Below are 22560 nucleotides of genomic sequence, written 5' to 3'. Positions count from 1 at the left end.
AAAGAGAAAGTAATTCACCACGAGCCACCCGCATATATTTCATCCAGTGAATGGCGGCTGGTGAAGGACGGTGGGTGTTCACACAGCATTTGCGGTGACAGAGCAAGTTGAATACAGACATGTAAAGTGTGTGAAATAGAAAGCGATTTATTGTGCCGCCTTTATTTGCACTTCTTGTATATCAAGATGTAATTCAAATGCCTGAAATTGGAATGTGCTGGTCAATAAAACCTTTACCGTATGGACAGAAAAATAACAAGTGGTTAACGTTTCAGTTTATTTCTCTGGTGCCTGCTTTTTATTGACAGTAATTCACCTTCCACTTTGCACAGGAGAAATCTTTTTTGAAAATAAAATGGCACTGATCGAGAGACTGACTAGTTCATAATACAAGTTCAGTATATTGTTACTGACCAATCACTTTTGCTTTAAAAAAGTTGTTTAACAACGTAGTGATACAAACCTTGTAAAATTCCTGAGTTGGCAAAGTCTCTACTGAACTACAGGTAGGTCGAAGAGAGTCTGCCAACTTGTGGAAAACTAAACATACTATTGTGTTTTTGTATTTATTCTATATTTATTAATTTATCTTTTTTAGTTTTATATTCACAACTCAAAATACCTGATTTTGTGAAAATAATCCAGTAGCAGAATTATGTTTTAAAATATTTGTCCCCCTTTTTTCAATTTTTCTCTCTCTCAAAATAGATAGTTGAAATAGCATATTCTTTTTTGTTCTGAACATCAGCCATATCATACATATTGCATACCGGGGATTTTTCCTGCCTTGTATCCAGACCTGCTGGGGTAGGCTCAAGGTTTCCTGCGATCCTGCTCTGGATAAACAGGTTTAGATAATATATATATTGTTCCTGGGCGGCACGGTGGCGCAGTGGGTAGCGCTACTGCCTCGCAGTTGGGAGACCTGGGGACCTGGGTTCGATTCCCGGGTCCTCCCTGCGTGGAGTCTGCATGTTCTCCCCGTGTCTGCGTGGGTTTCCTCCGGGCGCTCCGGTTTCCTCCCACAGTCCAAAGACATGCAGGTTAGGTGGATTGGCGATTCTAAATTGTCCTTAGTGTGTGCTTGGTGTGTGGGTGTGTTTGTGTGTGTCCTGCGGTGGGTTGGCACCCTGCCCGGGATTGGTTCCTGCCTTGTGCCCTGTGTTGGCTGGGATTGGCTCCAGCAGACCCCCGTGACCCTGTGTTCGGATTCAGCGGGTTGGAAAATGGATGGATGGATATATTGTTCCTAATCTCAGATGCTGTCCCTGGCGTTTTGTGCCCGTCCATACATATATTACCTACTCTTGCTCTGCTCATTATCGTGCACCATCCTAAACACTATCATGGAGATTCGCTTGCGTACTGAAGAGTCTATTGCTGAAGGTGGAAGCTTCCGTCGCTGTACTTTGTATATAAGACCCAGATCGAATGTTATTTACCTATTTACCCTGATTTATTTACTTATTTTTCTACAGCATAAAGTCATAAGTAGACTGCAGAGCTTCCCGTGTACATATACAAAGTACAGCGACGGCAAAAGTGTGACGTGCATTCTTTCTCTGATGTAGAACCGTCGTCATCATCTGAGTTCACCTCTGTTATACCGCATCTTTATGTGAAAACAGCAGTGTCAGAGCAGGGGCTGGGATCGTGAACACGACTGAAAGAATAAAACTGAATAAAAAGAACAAGCTAGCCTTTACAAGTATCATAAATTTACACAGGCTGTTACAGACTCAAATGAAATGTATGTTTTTATTCTAAAATAGTAAGAATAAGAGCAGAAGAGCAGCTCACTTCTCAAAACGGACTCATCTGGGGTCGAAGCCGTGAAGTTTTGATTACCAGTCAACAGTTGATACCATTGCACCACCGAAGCGGTCGTATCAAAGGGGTGTGAATGTCGCACCCTAACGCAGGTTCTTTTTCTGCAGTTATACTCTTGAATAGAAGCGCACTTGTTCTGTTATATTTGTACCTTTTGTGAAAGCGTTTATTTGATATTTGGACTTCAGGCTTCACACATTAAACACTTCATGTCTACATTTTGTCAATTATTACTAAAACATATGTTATTATTACACATAAAACAAATGTGTTTACATAGATTGTTGTAGACATTGAACACACTTGAAATGTATGTGTTCCAAATAACCATAAAAGGTGTCATTTTGCTTGACTTCTCACTCTATATAACTCTAAGCAACTGACACACAGGCAAACAGACTTGAGCTGAGAAAACTGTGCGGTGGTGGGAGGATGTGATAGTAGGCTGCTTATCGACACATTTACAGGACAAAAGATGCTGGCGGAGAAGTGTGAAGGGATTTAAGGTGGGACAGATCTACGAGTTTTTTCATAGGCTTTGGTAATTCTAGTGTTAAGGATTTGCTATTCTTATGCTTGGGCTATTCAAGTCTCACAGCCTCTAATCTTAACATTAAATACTAGTTTTTCTTTGTTTCCCTCAATAGAGCTAGGTATGGTCTGCACACTGATTCAAACCTAAGGGCCCTGTTCTTCTTAAGCCCCCATGATTTTCATGATCACACCTGTCAGGCCTGCAGGTGGCAAAATTCTGTCAATAAATTGTCTGTACCTGAGATTGAATCAGAGATCATTATGGCTGATAGAAAACAACAGAGCCCAGTATGAAAGATTTTTGAATGCAATATTAAAGGCATTCATTATAAGCACATTGTCTCGGAGCGGGATATGTTGTGTGCTGTAGACATTTAGAGTAAAAAAAAAACAAAAAACCCTAAAACCTTAAAATTAAATAAAAGGAAAAGATTAATAGTGCCAACAGTCCACGCACATATGTTCAGCACAAATGACATACAAATTTTTAAAAATTATAAAATCATATAAAATTGTTCATATTCAGTATCTGGTTTTGATTGTGCTTGTTTTTATCAGACAAAAACAAAACCAGATAGTAAACCATGTAGTGTAGTAAGCTTCCACTAACATTTAATTTATATCCAAACCTGTTAAGTGTACAGTTCTGTCTGATTGTGACAAAAAACTAAACTCCGTAGTAGCTCATTAACCATACCATAATTACTAAAACTGAAACTAATAGATATAAAAATAAAATAGAAATGTCTTTATGAAATACAACCTAATATAAGAAGGCAAACCTATAATAACCTTGGTGTTTCTTATATATATAAGGAGAGACTGTGTTTGTGTGTTTGTGGAGGGATGGAGAGTTAAGGCGGGTGTTGGAGTCACATGATCATTTCCCCTCCCATTCACCTCATTTCATTCACTTCATTTCGCTCCGAGCTGAGCTCCGCAACTGACGCGGTCTTGCCGTTCTTTTTCCATAGTGTTTAGTCCTTTCTCCTTTACTGATTTACTGTTTAGTAGACGCGGTGCTTACTGAATAGTATTTTTTCCTTTGGTGTTTCTACTTAGTGTTTCTTAGTGTTTTGTAGACGCGGTGTGCCGGTGTTCCCAGCGGTGTTGCAGTTTAGTGGTACTTTCTGCTTTGTTTTTGTACTTTACAACAACAACAACAACATTTATTTATATAGCACATTTTCATACAAAAAGTAGCTCAAAGTGCTTTACATAATGAAGAAAAGAAGAATAAAAGACAAATAAGAAATTAAAATAAGACAACCTTAGTTAACATAAAAAGGAGTAAGGTCCGATGGCCAGGGTGGACAGAAAAAACAAAAAAAACTCCAGAAGGCTGGAGAAAAAAATAAAATCTGTAGGGGTTCCAGGCCACGAGACCGCCCAGTCCCCTTTGGGCATTCTACCTAACATAAATGAAATAGTCCTCTTTGTAGTTAGGGTTCTCACGGAGTCACTTGATGCTGATGGTTATACAGACTTCTGGCTTTTAATCCATCCATCATTGTTGGAACATCATGGTGCTTTGGGTAGATGGTGGTGGCACAAGCCACCACCAATAGGACACCGGAAAAGGAAACAGAAGAGAGAGTAGGGGTTAGTACAGATTTTGAATGAATAGTTATTATAATGAATTAGATATATAGAGTGTCAGGATTAAATTACAGTGAAGTTATGAGAAGGCCATGTTAAAGTAATGTGTTTTCAGTAGTTTTTTAAAGTGCTCCACTGTATTAGCCTGGCGAATTCCTACTGGCAGGCTATTCCAGATTTTAGGTGCATAACAGCAGAAGGCCGCCTCACCACTTCTTTTAAGTTTTGCTCTTGGAATTCTAAGGAGACACTCAGTTGAGGATCTGAGGTTGCGATTTGGAATATAAGGTGTCAGACATTCCGATATATAAGACGGGGCGAGATTATTTAAAGCTTTATAAACCATAAGCAGAATTTTAAAGTCAATTCTGAATGACACAGGTAACCAGTGTAGTGACATAGTGTTTAATAATAAATCATTACATTTATATAGCGCTTTTCTCAGTACTCAAAGCGCTAAAATATTGAGTGATACTTAGCTGATAACAGTATAGAAGCAGCACATCACAACGGAGCCGGTAGGACAGGCGGGTGTGGTAGCGTAGGTGAGCGGCGATAGCAAGCAGCAGAAAACACAGCAGGAGGAGGAAGCAGGATTTGGATGTTCCAATACACAGCCATAAACAGTAACGCTTAGTAATTTCAGGCGTGATCGCCCCGGAGCCATAAGCCAGGTTAGTATGAACATCAGATCAGTTCCCGGTCGTAGAGTACTGTAAGATGAAACGGGAGCAGATCAGCATAGCGAATATAATCACGGAGACGGATCATCCTGAGGTGCTAGATCGCCAGGTACAAAGAAATGTTCGTAGGTCTCGTCCCGTGATCCACAGACTCAGCTGTTCCCAGTAAAGTGGAGTCCATAAAATCTGTAAATATTAAGCCAAATCCATGCAATTCGAGTCAGCTGTATCCACGAACTATCTGTACAATAAACGAAATAAAACAAGTGTAAGAATGTGCAGAATTAAGGCGAATTTTGCGAAAAGTGTTGTTAACAGGGAGGAGCGGCACCAACAAGCTTGCGCCAGCGTCCCCTCACCTGCTACAATAAAGCAGTTATAATAAAGAAGTTTAGTAGACTTTTACTTTATCTCATTTAGTGTTCTTTCTGGCGGTGTTGCCGTTTTTTAGTGTTAGTGTCTACTTAGTGTTTGTGTTTAGTGTTATGGAAGGAGTGATCTTACCACTGTCAGATTTTGTAATGAATGAGTTGGTAAATAATGATTATTTATCAACAGATCACATGAGCAAATTCAACGAAATTTTAGCTGCACATACAATGCTCCTGACATACCTATAATGCCCATTCCACAAAATGCAAAACATATTCAAATATTACCTTCTGTAGCTACTGAACGAGTGACTCACTGGGTGTGTACCTATTATGATGGTGCTGTAATTCATGTCTATGACAGTTTAAACGCTGATAAAAAATTCAACCTCACCGAAGAGCAACTTCGTTTCCTTCATGCTTTGTTTCCTTACAAACCTCCCATAGTTTATGAAGACGCACAGCAACAATTAAATCATACAGATTCTGGTGCATTCTCAATTGTATTTGCTATGTGTATTTCTTTAGGTATTGACCCAAGTGATCAAGTTTTTACTATTTCTTCAATGCGAAATCACTTACAAATAATTTTTGTTACTCGACAATTGCTTCCATTCCCTGTCAAAAGTAGCTGACGGGCGCACCAGTTACAAGTATTCAGTGCGTTCAAAGACCTGTACGAAGTACGGCCTCTAACACAGTCACTCATAAAAGGGGAGATGACTCGGTGCAGGAAATGGGTATTGAAACTACCTTGGAAGACATGCAATCAACGAGGCGATTAAACGGATCTCAAGAGACGTCTTCTAGGTTGGAAAAAAAGAGCTTGGCTGCCAAAACCATATATATATACATACATACATACATAAATACACACATATATATAAACACGTGTCATGTACTCTTTGCATTTATTTGACAGTAAACTATTTCAACCATTCTATGATCTGCTCCTCACAAACTGAGGGCACCGTGGCGGATGTTAGCAGATTGCTGGCCAACCACAAGCGTTACCTGGTAGGTAACCACCCATACAATCAGATTGTGACACAGACTACGAATGCCGTGAATATATATATATATATATATATATATATATATATATATACAGCAACATTTATTTATATAGCACATTTTCATACAAAAAGTAGCTCAAAGTGCTTTACATAATGAAGAAAAGAAAAATAAACAACAAAATAAGAAATTAAAATAAGACAACCTTAGTTAACATAGAAAAGGAGTAAGGTCCGATGGCCAGGGTGGACAGAAAAAACAAAAAAAAAAAAAAAACTCCAGAAAGCTGGAGAAAAAAATAAAATCTGTAGGGGTTCCAGGCCACGAGACCGCCCAGTCCCCTCTGGGCATTCTACCTAACATAAATGAAATAGTCCTCTTTGTAGTTAGGGTTCTCACGGAGTCACTTGATGTTGATGGTCACACACACACACACATATATAATATACACATTCAATTCAAACGCCTCCAATTTCCAGTAAGGCTCTGCTTCGCAATGACAATTACCCTACAAAAGGTTGGCATTGATTTGAGGCAAGATTGCTTTTCACATGGCCAACTATACGTTGCATGCTCAAGAGTAAGCTCAGCGCACAGCTTGGTCATATTACAACCAGAGGGGCGAACTGACAATGTGGTATACAAAGAGAACCTTAACAAATAATTATTGGTACATTTTCCCTCAGTTTATTATTTAAAATTTTAAAGCAGTACTTCGCCGCTGCGAAGCGCGGGTATTTTGCTAGTATATCTATAAACGTCTGCGTGTGGAAGTGTGTGTGTATGTGTGTGTTTGTCTGTCTGGCCCAGAAGTGGGAGGCTACAGCATGATGCTCAAAGAAAGCAACTCTGTCACTAAAGTGAAACCATCGACAAAAGAGAAACTCGGTTTGCCAAGTGAGGCGAGCACATTGGCAAAACTAAACCTCCAAGGAGAGAGAACCTCGCTTAGCCGCTGATAGATAATGGAGGCAAGCATGTCCGCAAAACGAAACCGCCAAGAAAAGAGAACCTCGCTTAATGCATAACCGATGCAATTGAGATATACAGTACTGTGCAAAAGTTTTAGGCAGGTGTGAAAAATACTGTAAACAAAGAATGCTTTCAAAAATGGAAGTGTTAATCATTTATTTTCATCAATCAACAAAATGCAGTGAATGAACAAAAGAGAAATCTAAATCAAATCAATATTTGGTGTGACCACTCTTTGCCTTCAAAACAGCATCAATTCTTCCAGGTACACTTGCATACAGTTTTTGAAGGAACTCGGCTGGTAGGTTGTTCCAAACATCTTGGAGAACTAACCACAGATCTTCTGTGGATGTAGGCTTCCTCACATCCTTCTGTCTCTTCATGTAATCCCAGACACAATCGATGATGTTGAGATCAGGGCTCTGTGGGGGCCATACCATCACTTCCAGGACTTCTTGTTCTTCTTTACGCTGAAGATAGTTCTTAATGACTTTGGCTGTATGTTTGGGGTCGTTGTCCTGCTGCAGAATAAATTTGGGCCCAATCATTCGCCTCCCTGATGGTATTGCATGATGGATAAGTATCTGCCTGTATTTCTCAGCATTGAGAACACCATTAATCCTGACCAAATCTCCCAACTCCATTTGCAAAAATGCAGCCCCAAACGTTCAAGAAACCTCCACCATGCTTCACTGTTGCCTGCAGACACTCATTATTGTACCGCTCTCCTGCCCTTTGACGAACAAACTGCCTTCTGCTACAGCCAAATATTTCAAATTTTAACTCAACAGTCCAGAGCACCTGCTGCCATTTTTCTGTACCCCAGTTCCTATCTTTTCGTGCATACTTGAGTCGCTTGGCCTTGTTTCCACGTCAGAGGTATGGCTTTTTGGCTGCAGCTCTTCCATGAAGACCACTTCTGGCCAGACTTCTCCGGACAGTAGATGGGTGTACCTGGGTCCCAGTGGTTTCTGCCAGTTCTGAGCTGATGGCACTGCTGGACATCTTCCGACTTCGAAGTGTAATAAGCTTGATGTGTCTTTCATCTGCTGCACAAAGTTTCCTTGGCCGAGCACTGTGTCTACGATCCTCAACGTTGCCGTTTCTTTGTGCTTCTTCAAAAGAGCTTGAACAGCACATCTTGAAACCCCAGTCTGCTTTGAAATCTTTGTCTGGGAGAGACCTTGCTGATGCAGTATAACTACCTTGTGTCTTGTTGCTGTGCTCAATCTTGCCATGACATGAAACTGTCTTCCACAACCTTACGTCCTACACAGCTGTTTCTGTTTCAGTTAATGACTGTGTTTCAACCTACGTGTGACACTGACGATCATTAGCACCTGTTTGGTATAATTGGTTGATCATACACCTGACTATAATCCTACAAAATCCCTGACTTTGTTCAAGTGAACCTATAAGAATTGATGCTGGTTTGAAGGCAAAATATTGATTTAATTTAGATTTTTCTTTTGTTCGCTCACTTTGAATTTTGTAAATTGATAACAATAAACAATCATTATTTATATTTCTGAAAGCATTCTTTGTTTACAGCATTTTTTCCACACCTGCCTAAAACTTTTGCACAGTACTGTATATACAGTAATATATATATATATATATATATATATATATATATATATATATATATATATATATATATATATATATAATATATTTGCAGCTGGAGATCCACAAAGGGAGGAAAAATGAATCATGTGTCATAAAGTAGTTTTATTCCTGAGCTTTCAACCCCTGCCAGGGGTCTTCATCAGAGGATAATGCTTAGACTTACAAGAATCAAAGGCAATATATAGCAAAACATTAAAAATATTACGTGGAGGGGATGGGGGGGGGGGTGGCTAAGTCAGTGTGATGGGGGGGGGGGGGTATTGGGTGTACAGTTTATTTATTATGAACATATTCTTCTTAAGTTTGCATATGCTGGATTTATGTCCAAGTGTCTGTTGATGGCGTTCTCATTTGATAGCCAAGATTCGGCCAGCTCTCTGGCAATTTTAGTACTGGCCTTAAATTTTACTTGTACATTGTCCCAGTTAAATGTATGTCCTGTTGATTTAGTATGCGTGTAGATCAATGAAAGTGAGTCCTTTCTTCTGATGGCGTTGCGATGTTCCTGTATGCATGTTGCGATTCTTTTTGAAGTTTGTCCTATGTATACCGCTGAGCAAGAACTGCATGAAATGCTATAAACTGCGTTTCGTGTTTCTGTTATCAATTTCTTGTTTTGCTATATATTGCGTTTGATTCTTATAAGTCTAAGCATTATCCTCTGATGAAGACCCCTGGCAGGGGTTGAAAGCTCAGGAATAAAAACTACTTTATGATACGTGATTCATTTTTTCTCCTTTGTGGATCTCCAGCTGCAAATATGCAAACCGTATCACAGACCTTCTCTTCCATATATATATATATATATATATATATATATATATATATATAAATAATATAATATAATATAATATAATATAATATAATATAGCATTTGTCTTAGAAATGGCCTGAACAGACTGCTGCAGTGGTTAAGTAAAGAGGAGAGAGACAAAAATGTTCTAGGTGATGGATTAAGAAAATGGATGATGTTGTGTCTCCAGTAAAACATGACAGTTGTCACGTACAAAGAAATTACACAAAAAAGGGTAAGAGCTGAACTTAAGAGATATGGAAAGCACGGATGTAGTAGAATTAGACTTTTATTTAGGTTTGTTATTTGGGTGGGTAAGCTAGCAAACTAGTAACGTTTCAGATGGTGTAAGCCAATGAACCAATCAGAGTAAATGTCCAGATGGTGTGTTAGCAATAACTCAGCACTGTTATGTAAATTCAGTTGTCTACAAATATGGGTCTGTGCCCTTGCACTGGGATCATTCCTTTGACACCTTTTCTCAGGGTACTATCCCTTAGTACAGTTCTGTAACAGGGTGCGCCCACTAAATAAAAAGTAATTAAAGACACATGAACAGGCATCCTTTCTCCGGTCTAATTTCTGACTCAATTTAATATTATTTATATTTTATTTCTTTCACAACCCAAGAAGTCTGCAAATAAGTAGTACAAAATGCCAACTGTTTTAAATACCTGATGTGAGCACCTCAAAGGATGCAAAATCCTCTTAATCTGTGAAAGAAATATTTAGTTAATCATAATAGTTATACTATAAGTGTTAGAAATATACTGTATGTAACCTTTTATCATGCACTGTCTTTTGCCAGCTGGATATAGAGGCTCTTTCTAAAAAGGCCGGTTACTCCCTACGTCAAGTGGAACGATGGTTTAGGAGGCGGCGAAACCAGGACCGTCCAAGCTTATTAAAGAAATTTCGTGAAGCCAGGTATGGTGCAGCAACAAGGTGAAAATGATGAAAGGCAACAAATGAAGCACATGTACTTTTTCCTTTAGATATTTAATGTTTCCCACTATGTTTTATTTGTAATGCAAAAAATAGTTCCTTGTCTGTGTGCTGTATACTTCTTTACAATATAACTCAGTGTTGTTCTGGTAAATATATAACAAACTAACTAAACCATGTTCTGTTTTAAAATAATGTTGCCTGTCGGTGTAAAAGGTTGTGAGGTAAGCCCCTATTAGTAAAATATTTTTTTTATAGGTAAGTCTAATATCTGTACAGTTTGTGAAGTGTTATTTAAAGGTTTTTGTTTTAAGATATATATAAAAATCACTTTTTGTGCTCTTTTATCATTACAGCTTAATGTTAATATACTGTAAATGGAATTTTTTTTTTTTTTTTGGCAATAGATCTAAGCATAGACCCTTTGGAGAAAAAATGCTGAGGAAAATTAAATTTAAAGTTTTAGAATGATAGAAAATTTTAATCTTTTATATTTTAATGCTAAGTTTGGAAACAGTGAAGATGGCAATAAACAGCTAAGTAATGGTTTATTACTTTTGTACATGTGAGGCGTTGTTTATGTCTGTACTTCATTTATTCCCATTGGTGTGAGCTTTCTCTAACGGTCAAGGAAACTTTCATCAGTATACCACATACATAAATAGTAACTTGACAATTCCTAGATGGAAGCTAATTGACAAACTGTTAATCTGGCAAATTAAAGGGCTTTCATTTGTAACATTTTCAAATAAACAGAGAATCTTTTGAATTGAAATTCTACCACAAAAACAAAAGAAACTGTTGAGGGAAATTCAGTGCATTCTAATATATTTCTGCTGAATATTGCCAACTATTTTAGTCAGTTAACAAAGGGAGTTTTGTGTTGCTAAACAGTGCCCTAGTTTTAAGCTTTTTAAATTCCTTCTTCGTAGTCCTTGTAATGTAATATGTAATACAACTATAGTACAGTAAGCTAATTTTTAAACAATATCCTCCTGTTGAACCTTTGATTACCACTTGCTACAGAAGTTATTTTCCTGGCTCTGAAGTGATTTTTTTTTTCCAGAGCCTACTGCCTGACAACAGTTTGTCTCAGATGTAATTTTTTCTCTTTTTTCAGATACTCTGCATTAGGGGTGGATGTTGACCTTATTTATTTCGGCCATCTAATCTTTCATTCTGCATTTAATGATGGTGTATCTCACTAGTAGTTTTTGTTTACAAATGTCTTCTGTTATTTACCAACATTTCACAACAGTAGAATAATTGTGGTATATATAGTGTTTGGTGATGCCATAAAATGCAATTGATGTTTGTAACATGTAATCCATATTCATTGTGTAAAATGTTGTATGCAAGATATTACAAATGATTTTATGAAATATAAAAAAACATTACAAGTCATCCAAAGTGTCAAATAATAATACTGTCATTCAATCTAATGTAATGATTCCTTGATACAACAGCTAGTCCAGCAGCACAAAGCAGATATGTTAATCTCCCTGGATTAAAATTTATAGCATGTGTCTCTTGTTTGTCGTAGTCATATTTACAGTCACTTTCACAATGTTTCATAGACACCACAGGTTTCTACAGTATTTTCCACATGCAGCTCTCTAACAAGTATAAACCGAAGCATTCTCTGCTGGTATCTGATCTGTTGGAGCTCATCAGAGAAGTGTTTAAGTCTTCTCTAGTTAGTTTGGTTATTCAGAATCCTATTTGTATCACTGTACATCCACCTAAGATTCAAGTTAATGCAAAATCCATCCTAAATAAAAAATCTTTTACATTCCATGTCGCCTAACACTACTGATGTGCACATTTATTTCATCGAAGATATTGTGTTTAAGTTCATGGTCAGTTGAAATACAGTATTTCAGCTTTTTCAGAGCTGAACATACTGAGAAAACTCATCCATCCATCCATCCTCTTCCGCTTATCCAAGGTCGGGTTGTGGGGGCAGCAGCTTGAGCAGAGATGCCCAGACTTCCCTCTCCCCGGCCACTTCTTCTAGCTCTTCCGGGAGAATCCCAAGGCGTTCCCAGGCCAGCCGAGAGACATAGTCCCTCCAGCGTGTCCTGGGTCTTCCCCGGGGTCTCCTCCCAGTTAGACGTGTCCGGAACACCTCACCAGGGAGGCGTCCAGGAGGCATCCTGATCAGATGCCCGAGCCACCTCATCTGACTCCTCTCGATGCGGAGGAACAGCGGCTCTACTCTGAGCCCCTCCCGGATGACTGAGCTTCTCACCCTATCTTTAAGGGAGAGCCCAGACACCCTGCGGAGGAAACTCATTTCAGCCGCTTGTATTCGCGATCTCGTTCTTTCAGTCACTACCCCTTTTCTGGCTGAGGACCATGGTCTCGAATTTGGAGGTGCTGATTCCCATCCCAGCCGCTTCACACTCAGCTGCGAACCGATCTAGAGAGAGCTGAAGATCACGGCCTGATGAAGCAAACAGGACAACATCATCTGCAAAAAGCAGTGACCCAATCCTGAGTCCACCAAACCGGACCCCCTCAACGCCCTGGCTGCGCCTAGAAATTCTGTCCATAGAAGTTATGAACAGAATCGGTGACAAAGGGCAGCCCTGGCGGAGTCCAACTATCACTGGAAACTAGGTTCGACTTACTGCCGGCAATGCAAACCAATCTCTGACACCGATCGTACAGGGACCGAACAGCCCTTATCAGGGGGTCCGGTACCCCATACTCTCGGAGTACCTCCCACAGGATTCCCCGAGGGACACAGTCGAATGCCTTTTCCAAGTCCACAAAACACATGTAGACTGGTTGGGCAAACTCCCATGCACCCTCTAGGACCCTGCTAAGGGTGTAGAGCCTGGTCCACTGTTCCACGACCAGGACGAAAACCACATGGTTCCTCCTGAATCTGAGGCTCGACTATCCGACGGACCCTCCTCTCCAGGACCCCCGAATAGACTTTTCCAGGGAGGCTGAGGAGTGTGATCCCTCTGTAGTTGGAACACACCCTCAGGTCCCCTTTCTTAAAGAGGGGGACCACCACCCCGGTCTGCCAATCCAGAGGCACCCTCCTCTAACCACCACCTTATCGTGGTGGAGGGGTTTGTGTGTCCCAATGATCCTAGGAGCTCTGTTGTCCGGGGCTTTATGCCCCTGGTAGGGTCACCCAAGGCAAACTGGTCCTAGGTGAGGGATGAGACAAAGAGCGGTTCAAACCTCCTATGATGAAAGAAAACTTTGGACAGCGTTTTCCCTTGCCCGGACGCTGGTCACCGGGGCCCCCCTCTGGAGCCAGGCCTGGAGGTGGGGCTCGATGGCGAGTGCCTGGTAGCCGGGCCTGCACCCATGGGGCTCGGCCGGGCACAGCTCGAAGAGGCAACGTGGGTCCCCCTTCCCATGGGCTCACCACCTTTGAGAGGGGTCAAGGAGGTCGGGTGCAGTGCGAGTTGGGTGGTGGCCGAAGGCGGGGACCTTGGCGGTCCGATCCTCGGCTACAGAAGCTGGCTCTTGGGACGTGGAATGTCACCTCTCTGAAGGGGAAGAAGCCTGAACTAGTGCGCGAGGTTGAGAGGTTCCGGCTAGATATAGTCGGACTCACCTCAACGCACAGCTTGGACTCTGGAACCAATCTCCTTGAGAGGAGCTGGACTCTCTACCACTCTGGAGTTGCCCCCGGTGAGAGGCGCCGAGCGGGTGTGGGTATACTTATTGCCCCCTGACTTGGAGCCTGTTCATTGGGGTTTACCCCGGTAGACGAGAGGGTAGCCTCCCTCCGCCTTCGGGTGGGGGGGACGGGTCCTAACTGTTGTTTGTGCGTATGCACCGAACAGCAGTTCGGAGTACCCACCCTTTTTGGAGTCCCTGGAGGGGGTGCTAAAGGGCATACCTTCTGGGGACTCCCTCGTGCTGCTGGGAGACTTCAATGCTCACGTGGGCAATGACAGTGAGACCTGGAAGGGCGTGATAGGGAGGAATGGCCCCCCCGATCTGAACCCAAGTGGTGTTTTGTTATTGGACTTCTGTGCTCGTCACGGATTGTCCATAACGAACACCATGTTCAAGCATAGGGGTGTTCATATGTGCACTTGGCACCAGGATACCCTAGGCCTCAGTTCGATGATTGACTTTGTGGTCGTGTCATCGGACTTGCGGCCACATGTCTTGGACACTCGGGTGAAGAGAGGGGCGGAGCTGTCAACTGATCACCACCTGGTGGTGAGTTGGCTTCGATGGTGGGGGAGGATGTCGGTCAGGCCTGGTAGGCCCAAACGTGTTGTGAGGGTCTGCTGGGAACGTCTGGCAGAGCCCCCTGTTAGAAGTAGCTTCAACTCCCACCTCCGGCAGAACTTCCACCACATCCTGAGGAAGGTGGGGGACATTGAGTCCGAATGGGCCATGTTCCGTGCCGCTATTGTTGAGGCAGCTGACTGGAGCTGCGGCCGTAAGGTGGTCGGTGCCTGTCGTGGTGGCAGTCCCCAAACCCGTTGGTGGACACCGGCGGTGAGGGATGCCGTCAAGCTGAAGAAGAAGTCCTACAGGACCCTTTTGTCCTGTGGGACTCTGGAGGCAGCTGATAGGTACCGGCAGGCCAAGCGGAATGCGGCTTTGGTGGTTGCTGAGGCAAAAACTCAGGCGTGGGAGGAGATTGGGGAGGCCATGGAGAACGACTTTCGGACGGCTTCGAGGAGATTCTGGTCCACCGTCCGGCATCTCAGGAGGGGAAAGCAGTGCAGTGTCAACACTGTATATGGTGGTGATGGTGCGCTGCTGACCTCGACTCGGGACGTTGTGGGTCGGTGGGGGGAGTACTTCGAAGACCTCCTCAATCCCACTAACATGCCTTCCAATGAGGAAGCAGAGCCTGGGGACTCAGAGGTGGGCTCCCCCATCTCTGGGACTGAGGTCACCGAGGTGGTCAAAAAACTCCTTGGTGGCAGGGCCCCAGGGGTGGATGAGATACGCCCGGAGTTCCTCAAGGCTCTGGATGTTGTAGGACTGTCTTGGTTGACACGCCTCTGCAACATTGCATGGACATCAGGGACAGTGCCTCTGAGAAAACTCAGACTAATGGAAATATTAAAAAAGTAACATTGAGGTAAAAATAAGAATTCCTTCAGGAGTAGCTGCATAAGTGGAAAAAAAATTGATGCAATTATCACTTCTTACTTTCCTAACTATTTCGTTAGAATTTTAAGTTCAACTGGAGACCAGTTGCTTTTGTGTTTTTAATCTACCAATAAGTAAAAATGTGAAATCAATAGCTAAAGACCACATAAAATACATGAAATGATTTCTGAAGTAGGGATAAATTGGTATAGTAAATTAATATTCCTAATTACAATAAAACATTAATATTCAGAGGATAAGTACTGTAGCCTGGTATTTTGTTTTTCTTTGGCCACATGCATAGGAACAGTAATTTCTGTAGCAGTACCAACATTTATATTCTGCCATCTATGGGAATGCTAAGCAGTGCACTTTAACGGTACATGCATAACAAAATTTATTTTAGTAACTGCTGGAACACAGATGTTAGCATTGTCTATGTTCAACAGAGTATTTGGAATCATCTTGATGTTCTCAATTTACCAGTAAAAAAAAAGTCCTTAAATTAAAACCTGCAATTTGTAGAGATACTTAAGTCAAGCACTTTGGTACATATAAATTATCACCATCTTGACAATTCCTCATCAGAGCACTTGGAAGCAAATTTATCCTGAATTAATCACAAACTGATTTACTGTAATGAAAGATACAATAGTGACCAAGAAGATCTCAACTGAAATTACTCACTAAATTGTTCTTTTCACTGTGGCTGATTAACTTGGCACATTTACTGTATCAGTATTTTGCAACTGAATAGCTTTTAACACATTTTGGTTGTTTGTGAATATTTAATAATTTATTGAAAAAATAGCAAGTAAATGGACATCCATCCATCCATTGTCCAACCCGCTATATCCTAAAACAGGGTCACGGGGGGTCTGCTTGAGCCAATCCCAGCCAGCACAGGGCGCAAGGCAGGAACAAATCCCTGGGAGGGCGCCAGCCCACCACAGGGCACACATAAAGTAATATTTTCATATGCCCCCAAGAATTTAAATTGCAACAATTAAAATGTGAAATGTTCTAATCTTAATTATTAGCTGTCAGCTTGTCACCCAAGGTCTCATTAACAGCTAACTTTAAACAATGTACTGATTTATGTTATGTACCTTTACTGTATAGTTTAAAAATTTTCTTTGGAAATTTTTGAATTAGTTCAAATCTGTTTCCACATTTAAAAATTATGTTTGTCAAGATTTTTCCTTATGTGCTTTTGCCTCTATAGGGATATGAGTTCAACTTTAATTTCATTTAAATAAAAACAAATATAAATTACTATAAATATAAGAACTTAACGGCAATACTTTAATATTTTCACATTGAAAACATATTTTACCATATTATGGGAGGAAATGCCACCTTTCATATTAAGCATCCTGGGTTTAAATCTCTTTCCCAGTTGTTTCTTATTAATGACGTTCCTAAAATATTTTTGAAAAGTAAGATATATAATTAGGGAGACTTGTATGTATTTGATACTTGCCAGTGATTTCCATTGTTCAAGTAATGTTACACCTTTAAATTGCAGCATCCAAATATGTAAACAAGAGTAATTCACTGAGATTTCTAGGGTTAGTTCATCACTTGTCCTGAAAAATACACAGGTGTCTGTTAGTTTCCCAAATTATGTGTGTAATTTGAACTGTGGTGGAGTGTGTGTGTGTTTGGAGTTACGTTTAATGAATACACTGTTGCCTTTCAAAGGACATTACAGTTTTTATGTTCACTGTGACATACAGTGCATCCGGAAAGTATTCACAGCGCATCACTTTTTCCACATTTTGTTGTTACAGCCTTATTCCAAAATGGATTAAATTCATTTTTTTCCTCAGAATTCTACACACAACACCCCATAATGACAACGTGAAAAAAGTTTACTTGAGATTTTTGCAAATTTATTAAAAATAAAAAAACTGAGAAATCACATGTACAGAAGTATTCACAGCCTTTGCTGAATACTTTGTTGATGCACCTTTGGCAGCAATTACAGCCTCAAGTCTTTTTGAATATGATGCCACAAGCTTGGCACACCTATCCTTGGCCAGTTTCGCCCATTCTTCTTTGCAGCACCTCTCAAGCTCCATCAGGTTGGATAGGAAGCATCGGTGCACAGCCATTTTAAGATCTCTCCAGAGATGTTCAATCGGATTCAAGTCTGGGCTCTGGCTGGGCCACTCAAGGACATTCACAGAAGCCACTCCTTTGATATCTTGGCTGTGTGCTTAGGGTCGTTGTCCTGCTGAAAGATGAACCGTCGCCCCAGTCTGAGGTCAAGAGCGCTCTGGAGCAGGTTTTCATCCAGGATGTCTCTGTACATTGCTGCACTCATCTTTCCCTTTATCCTGACTAGTCTTCCAGTCCCTGCTGCTGAAAAACATCCTCACAGCATGATGCTACTGCCACTACCATGCTTCACTGTAGGGATGGTATTGGCCTGGTGATGAGCGGTGCCTGGTTTCCTCCAAATAGTTCAATCATTGTCTCATCAGACCAGAGAATTTTCTTTCTCATGGTCTGAGAGTCCTTCAGGTGCCTTTTGGCAAACTCCAGGCAGGCTGCCATGTGCCTTTTACTAAGGAGTGGCTTCCGTCTGGCCACTCTACCATACAGGCCTGATTGGTGGATTGCTGCAGAGATGGATGTCCTTCTGGAAGGTTCTCCTCTCTCCACAGAGGACCATCGGGTTCTTGGTCACCTCCTTGACTAAGGCCCTTCTCCCCCGATCGCTCAGTTTAGATGGCCAGCCACCTGTAGGAAGAGTCCTGGTGGTTTCGAACTTCTTCTACTTACGGATGATGGAGGCCACTGTGCTCATTGGGACCTTCAAAGCAGCAGAAATATTTCTGTAACCTTCCCCAGATTTGTTCCACGAGACAATCCTGTCTCGGAAGTCAACAGACAATTCCTTTGACTTCATGCTTGGTTTGTGCTCTGACATGAACTGTCAACTGTGGGACCTTATATAGACAGGTGTGTGCCTTTCCAAATCATGTCCAGTCAACTGAGTTTACCACAGGTGGACTCCAATTAAGCTGCAGAAACATCTCAAGGATGATCAGGGGAAACAGGATGCACCTGAGCTCAATTTTGAGCTTCATGGCAAAGGCTGTGAATACTTATGTACATGTGCTTTCTCAATTTTTTTATTTTGAATAAATTTGCAAAAATCTCAAGTAAACTTTTTTCACATTGTCATTATGGGGTGTTGTGTGTAGAATTCTGAGGAAAAAAATGAATTGAATCCATTTTGGAATAAGGCTGTAACATAACAAAATGTGGAAAAAGTGATGCGCTGTGAATACTTTCCAGATGCACTGTAGGTGAAGATGAAAGCAATAAATGAAAGTTATCTGTGTCTTGAGATGGTCTGCCTTTTTACGTAGAAGAGGTTCTCTGCCTTGTCATAAATTCTCTGTTGAGAAAGTCTGCTTTCTTTTCAGTTGGAGATTTATCTTTTACCTTATTGCTTTCATTGCTGGCCTGGCCGCTCTCATTGATGTAAGTATGAATCTTTGAAACCAATTTAAGCAGATCACTTCTACACTTGATTGATCATCTTTATATGGCAGATTACAGCAATGAATATGTTTTTTTTTCTCCAACTATAGAAACCCTGGTTTTATGATCTTAAGGAAGTATGGAAAGGATTTCCAACTCTGGTTTGTTATTTTTGTTGTTTTTAAAATGTTTGTGAGCTTTTAAATTATCTTGTCTAATTTTAGGCTGGTAAAATTTTTACTAATGTCAATTTGTAAGTTATGCAATTATACCTAAAAGTACCCTTGTTTTTTTGCTTTTTTCCATAATATGTTCGGTGTCAACAGTTTTAACACCAACATGAGTGTTTTTCTGATTCAACACACTACAGCCCAGTTGGAAGAGACAAGGAAAAGTGTACTATGTCTTCACATTGTTGTAGGCCTTTGTGTGATTAAGTTGATAATGCACATATTATGGTATAATTTACTGTCACCCATAAAATGTCATCTCGGTCTACACAACTTTATGTATTACTTATCTGGGACTTTGGTTTATTTTTTTTTTTGCTCATTTTATTTTATAAAATTAAGGCTGAGTTTGGATGTGAATTTGTCTTTGCAGACGCTACTGCCTTCCCAGTATTGGTACTATATGATTGAATTGGGGTTCTACTGGTCTCTGCTGTTCAGTGTTGCTTCTGATGTTAAAAGAAAGGTATGTTGTTATCCACTTTTCACTTTTAAAACCTTATTTATATGTGTTCCTAAAAATCATTGCAACTTGTATTATGGGAAAAATAGACACCCAGTACAGTGGTTATAGTTACTTAACCCAAATCGATAGGGACAAATTTCAGTTAATAGACCTTGATAGCACAATTTATGTTCCTAACTTGTAAACACAGATTTTGCACTACTATTTTAAGAACCTTAAATCTTGAAAATAGCTAAAAAAAAAGAATATTTGTACAGTTAAATATACACAGAAAATTAGTACACACAAGACATAGTTTATATGTTTACTACATTATGATTTTGTCTTGTTTTACTTTAACTCATATTTATAAATAAGACATACTGAAAGTTCTGTACTAAAAGAAAGTATGCTACTTTTATAGAAGAATAACTTAAACTTGAAAAGGCATTCAAAGGATTGCCTGAGTTACCAGGTGGTTTTCAAAGGGAAAGGCACTGCTAACTTGTGGAAAAGCAAAACCACAATGAAAAGAAAAGGGATACTTGCACTGGCAAAAGATAGATACTTGTATAGTAGTGACACTGTGACAAGAGGGTTGCTCTGGAATAGAAGCCACTTAGATGCCAAAGCAAAAAGAGAGAAAGAAGCCTTTATATGTTCCCTTTAAGAGAATTGGAAACCCAGGAGCTGCCGTAGTGATGTAGGTCTGTAAGTGCAACTGAGGGCAGGATTGCAGAGACACTGGTGCCTGATAGAAGACGGAGACTATTTATAGAGAACATTTTGTATTTCAAGTTAAGGATATTTCACAAGTTATTTTATAAATAAAGTTACTGAACTTAATAAAGATTACTTATTAGTTATTCACATTTTTCATCGTGTTTGCAGCATGGTCCGTTACATTTATGAAAATCATTTACGAAGAACTTCAAGTATAATGACTAGTTAGTGAAATGATTGATGTTCTATTTCACTGAACATTATAAAATAATTTGAAAACTTAGTAAAATGCACTGCGGTGGGTTGGCACCCTACCCAGGATTGGTTCCCTGCCTTGTGCTCTGTGTTGGCTGGGATTGGCTCCAGCAGACCCCCGTGACCCTGTGTTCGGATTCAGCGGGTTGGACAATGGATGGATGGATGGATAGTAAAATGCATCTAAATGTGCAAGATGCTCTTTGTGTTGAATAGAAAAGATAGTTGCTCCTGGCTTAAAAGATTTTTTTAAGAGAGTAAGTGAATTTTTTTTGATTTGCCGATATAAAATACATAAGCCTTATGTCATTATCCATGTTTTTGTTGTTTTTGCTGCAGGATTTCAAGGAACAAATAATTCATCACTTAGCCACAATCATTCTGATCAGCTTCTCTTGGTGTGTGAATTATATTCGCGCTGGCACGCTGATAATGTTGGTTCATGATTCAGCAGACTATCTTCTGGAGGTATAGAGGAGATTTTTGTTGTTTGGTGGTTTGCGTATAATTTGTATACAGTATGTTATTTAACCAAGGAGTATTGTATTTTTATGCTGGTAGAACTTTGATTACCCGAAGTATACAATGAGAAAAAAAAAAAAATCCTAGGTCCTTTTATGTATTTTTTTCATTTTCTGTTGTGTGCGCCCTTCTACTCTGGCCTCTGGTTTTAGTCAGGAAGAAGCCAATGCTTGAGGACACGTCTGTTGTGTTCAGTTTTTTTTTTTTAGGAGGAGTAACTAAATCATGTAATGTCCCATCTAAGGGCATTTTAAAACCAGATACATTTGATTTAAATATAAAGTAGGATTCTCTGTAATAACCTAAAATTTCAGAATGGTAAAAGTGGAGAGGAAGTTATACATTCTTTTCATATATAAGATTCTTTTTTGTTTTGATTTGTTCATTAAGGCTTCAGATAAATTAGAATAATACTTTATTTATATTATGTTTTGTATGTTTTCTTATTTTTCAGTCTGCTAAAATGTTTAATTATGCTGGATGGAAAAACACCTGTAATGCTATCTTCATAGTTTTTGCTGCAGTGTTTATCATTACACGCCTTGTCATTTTCCCTTTCTGGTAAGAATTAGTGTTATTGTCTGACCATCTTCAATTTTCTTCCTACTATGTGCCACACATGTAAGCTATTTATCTGCTGCCAGCTTATACATTTTAATCTAAAGCAGCTTAGAAGCTTCAGTTTGTTTAAGTAATATAAATTCTTTATTCTTTACCATGAATTTTACTATTGAACCTCCTTGCCTTTTAACTTGCATAATCCATCAGAGACACAGAATTGTAAGTAAATGAAGAAAAAATGTCTTTCTACAGTTGACTTGTTCCTTTATTTTATTGATTCATGCACACCACTTTCATGTATACTAAATGTATTGAAGGAGGACTATAAAATCTTAATAGCCTCTTGTCATGCTTAAATTTAATCGGTTTTCACCAACAGTTACACAGCAGTTCACATACTCATGAACTATCATTACACAATGATTTAAAGGCCTATTCAAATATAAATATTACAGTCTGATAAAAATGTAATAAACTATACATTATCATCTGGTTATGTCATGATTTTACATTAGGTGGGAGTATTAAAACTGTTATATTTTCCTGAACTTTTTGTATCTAATTTGGTGCATTCAAATGTATCTCAACCAGTCCTTTGTACAATCGTTACTTTTGGAGATATATATATATATATATATATATATATATATATATATATATATATATATATATATATGTATGTATGTGTGTATATATATATATATATAATATAGATAGATAGATATACACACATACACACTAGACAATCACACACTCGTTTGCCAACCGTCGGGTATGGGTAACCCGGGGTACATAATAATTCAACAGAATGACTTTAACCGTGCATTGGCAATTCCATTAAATGCCACCCTCTTTCCATTGCACT

At 39.8% G+C, this 22560-nt stretch overlaps 1 protein-coding gene across 1 annotated transcript in view; it reads left to right on the top strand.

Moving 5' to 3' along the window:
* Positions 1-22560, top strand: part of LOC114646765 (ceramide synthase 2-like) — a 138730-nt gene that overhangs the window by 107778 nt on the left and 8392 nt on the right. Inside the window, exons 4-9 of the mRNA XM_028795103.2 lie at positions 10234-10352; positions 18902-18959; positions 19070-19120; positions 19563-19655; positions 20952-21080; positions 21589-21695. Of these exons, the coding sequence (XP_028650936.1) occupies positions 10234-10352; positions 18902-18959; positions 19070-19120; positions 19563-19655; positions 20952-21080; positions 21589-21695 (557 nt within the window). The remainder of the gene's footprint in view (positions 1-10233; positions 10353-18901; positions 18960-19069; positions 19121-19562; positions 19656-20951; positions 21081-21588; positions 21696-22560) is intronic.

This window comes from Erpetoichthys calabaricus, chromosome 2 (genome assembly GCF_900747795.2).
Source record: "Erpetoichthys calabaricus chromosome 2, fErpCal1.3, whole genome shotgun sequence".
Classification (NCBI taxonomy): Eukaryota; Metazoa; Chordata; class Cladistia; order Polypteriformes; family Polypteridae; genus Erpetoichthys; species Erpetoichthys calabaricus.
Note: the sequence above shows the minus strand (reverse complement) of the source record. Positions and strands in the feature narration are given on the sequence as shown.